The sequence below is a fragment of the Arctopsyche grandis genome, chromosome 10, assembly GCF_051622035.1.
Source record: "Arctopsyche grandis isolate Sample6627 chromosome 10, ASM5162203v2, whole genome shotgun sequence".
In the NCBI taxonomy this organism is placed as follows: Eukaryota; Metazoa; Arthropoda; class Insecta; order Trichoptera; family Hydropsychidae; genus Arctopsyche; species Arctopsyche grandis.
This window is the reverse complement of record NC_135364.1, coordinates 5,975,546-5,978,649: the sequence shown is the minus strand read 5'-3', so window position 1 is coordinate 5,978,649 and position 3,104 is coordinate 5,975,546. Positions and strand designations below refer to the sequence as shown.

Here is a 3,104-nt window from a genome sequence, read left to right as displayed (position 1 = left end):
CCCTATGTGTTATCTACTATGAATTTTTACATGATATTGTTTGATTCAAGTTTTTGGAAATTCTATAGAACAAACTGAACATTTGTAAGATGTTTCACCGGTATGAAATTTCGCATGTCCATGTAAACTTAAGTGATGTAAAAAAATTTTGTCACAAATATTACACCTGAATTGTTTATTTGTTGCGTGACTAAGCATGTGTGTGTTCAAGGAACTCTCGTTTAAAAATTTCTTCAAGCAGATATCACACGAGAATCGCATTTCTTTGGTGTGATCATATTGGTGCATAGCAAAAGTACTTTTACAAACGAAAGCTTCAAAACATATTTCACACCAGTACATATTAGGGATTCTGTGCACTAGCATATGGCTTTTGTATACTGATTTGTACAAAAATGTTTTAGGACATATTCTACACTTGAACGTTGTTTTAGCGCCTGGGTGACTTTTCATATGAATTTTGTATACTGATTTGTACAAAAATGATTTAGAACATATTCTACACTTGAACGTTTTAACGTCTGGGTGACTTTTCATATGACATTGTAATGAATAATACTGACAAAATTCTCTCGAACATACCACACATTTGTGTTTTAATTCTTCTTCTTCTTCTTCTTCTTCTTCTTCTTCTTCTTTTTCTTTTTCTTCTTCTTCTTCTTCTTCTTCTTCTTCTTTTTCTTTTTCTTCTTCTTCTCCTTCTTCATTATGATTTTCGACATTATGCCTTTCCAGTGCCCTTTCGTTCTTAAATAATTTGGAGCAAGTTTCGCATTTTAAAGGTCCTGTATAAATTCGCATGTGTTGGAAATTTATGTGTTCTATTAAACAGGTTTTGTTTTCAAATTTTTCATTACACACGTCACAGATTACTTCATCTTTTAATTTTGATCCTTCAGGAGATTTATCACGTGTATCTTCCTTGTGTGTGAGTTTGTGAAATTCTAAAATATCGTTATTAATAAACTCTTTTGAACATACCACACATTTGTGTTTTGGTTCTTCTTCTTCTTCTTCATTAATATGATTTTTGACATTATGTCTTTCCAATGCCCTTTCGTTCTTAAATAATTTGGAGCAAGTTTCGCATTTTAAAGGTCCCGTATAAATACGCATGTGTTGGAAATTTATGTGTTCTATTAAGCAGGTTTTATTGTCAAATGTTTCATTACACATGTCACAGATTACTTCATCTTTTAATTTGGATCCTTCAGGAGATGTATCACGTGTATTTTCCTCGTGTACTTCTTGATGATCTTTTAAACTTAATTCGTCGCTGAATTCTTGTGAGCAAATTCTGCATATGAAAGTTTTTACTGTGTTCTCCTCCTAAAAATTAAAAACTAGTGAGTTATTTTAAAAATTTCAGAATTATGTATACTTATTTAATTACATATGTACATATATATTATACATATAATGATCTTACAGATGTGATATTTTCTGTTACAGTGCAATCCTGCCATTGATTATGTTCCTGCTCTTCTTCCGAATCAACATTTGGCGGATTTAATAGTGAATATAATAGTCTACTTTGTTGCAATTTTTTCATTTCAGCAAATTTTTCCAGCAATTTTTTTTTTAATTTATTTAATTTATAAGTTTTTCTGCGGCGTTTATTAATCGGTTTATAGACAACAATAGACTTTTCTTTGTGTAAGTTTTCTTGTACTTTGTTTAAGTCTGGCAATTTATTCCGTAATATTTCATTAGATTTCCTGCAGGTAAGTTTAAAGACGGAAAACGATTCAAGTTTTTGTTTACAAAATGAACATATTGTATCTGGTAAACCGTCATTTTCTTTCACCTATAAACCAAAAAAATAATCGATTTATCGACACAGATATGTACTCGTACATACATATATGTACATATGTACGTACATATATTAAAACCATTTATCAATAATAGAAATATGACAAAATAGTAGATAAATATATTAAGAGGGCTGGACAGCAGCGCCTTGTCCATACAAACGTACTATACTTCTCCCTTCCTCAATTATGGCACTAGAGAAATTATTTTTTAATATGCTGTGGATATCCACCATTGGAGTGCATCTATCGTTTTATTTTTTTGATTAATTATTTTTTATATGAGCTAAGAGCCGCCAAACATCTATAAAATCGCCTCTTTTTTACACCCACGAAATGAGTCCAGCATGCTTATATAACAGTCGATTTAAAAAAAAATACGCCGATAGATGCACAGAAAGTATCTTTCTCATACCCATGATGAATTTTTTTTTAAAATTGGTCCAGTTTTGGAGGAGAAAATAGGAGAATACGAAACCTCGATTTTGTCAATTTAAAATACGTTTTATCTGGTCGAAGCGCAACTGTCGCATTCACTCAATATATATATTGATCTATATTGTCGCATTTACTCAATATATACATACACTCAATATATATATCGAAGAAAGGAACGGTAACAAAATTAAGGTTTCGTGTGTACAGCCCTCTTAAACTTAGCATATTATAACTGTGACTCCGCAAATAACTTTTTTTTCACAAAATTTCTTACCAAAACAGATCTACATATTGCGTGTATCATGTGGTCACATTCCTTACGATGCAAATACTGTATATAATAATTACACTTGCAAAAACAAATTTCATGAAATACAATCATTTTTATATGGTGGTACAATTTAGCGCTATGTACTACCAAGTGGTACGTGAGTCAAAAAAGGTTTTGGAACCGCTGATGTAGATGTTTAATTTTTTTTCAATTTAAATACGTATTCAAATGAATTATTGTATTAATAAAAGAAAGTAAAATTACCGAAAAAAATATATACATATATATAGATTCGTTTTACGACCGAGATTCAGGAACGTATCTCCGTCGTAAGTCTAGGAATGCCTGTATAATATACAAATTTATTTTAATTCGTGTATCAATTCCATTCCGAAGTCATCCGTTGAAATTAACGGGCACAACACTAGTAATAATATGAAAATAATATTTGTATTACGATCAGTTGACAGCAATTCCAGATAATCATCACCAGCGAAATAGAAGAATCGAAGATGGAAGTGAATTGAGCTTCCTCATCGCGTAAACACAATCGGCACTGCAACACCATGACTGATCACTGA

General features: G+C 31.1%; 1 protein-coding gene across 1 annotated transcript; it reads right to left on the bottom strand.

Annotated features, from left to right (window-relative positions):
• Positions 1-233: 233 nt before the first annotated feature.
• LOC143917659 (uncharacterized) lies at positions 234-3,104 on the bottom strand. The gene is made up of 5 exons (XM_077439241.1): positions 2,981-3,104; positions 1,430-1,807; positions 654-1,329; positions 361-467; positions 234-314 (listed from the first exon to the last, which is right to left on the bottom strand). Exons 1-5 carry the CDS (start codon positions 3,089-3,091, stop codon positions 234-236), a joined length of 1,353 nt encoding a protein of 450 aa, XP_077295367.1. The 5' UTR covers positions 3,092-3,104.

What these genes read in the sequence shown, in the direction of transcription:
- LOC143917659 (XM_077439241.1), bottom strand. Translation starts at nt 3,091, where the DNA reads ATGGTGTTGCAGTGCCGATTGTGTTTACGCGATGAGGAAGCTCAATTC. An exon ending in TAACAGAAAATATCACATCT is followed by an intron (nt 1,330 to 1,429) that starts GTAAGATCATTA and finishes TTTAATTTTTAG; the next exon opens with GAGGAGAACACAGTAAAAAC. An exon ending in TATACAAAAGCCATATGCTA is followed by an intron (nt 315 to 360) that starts GTGCACAGAATC and finishes TATGTTTTGAAG; the next exon opens with CTTTCGTTTGTAAAAGTACT.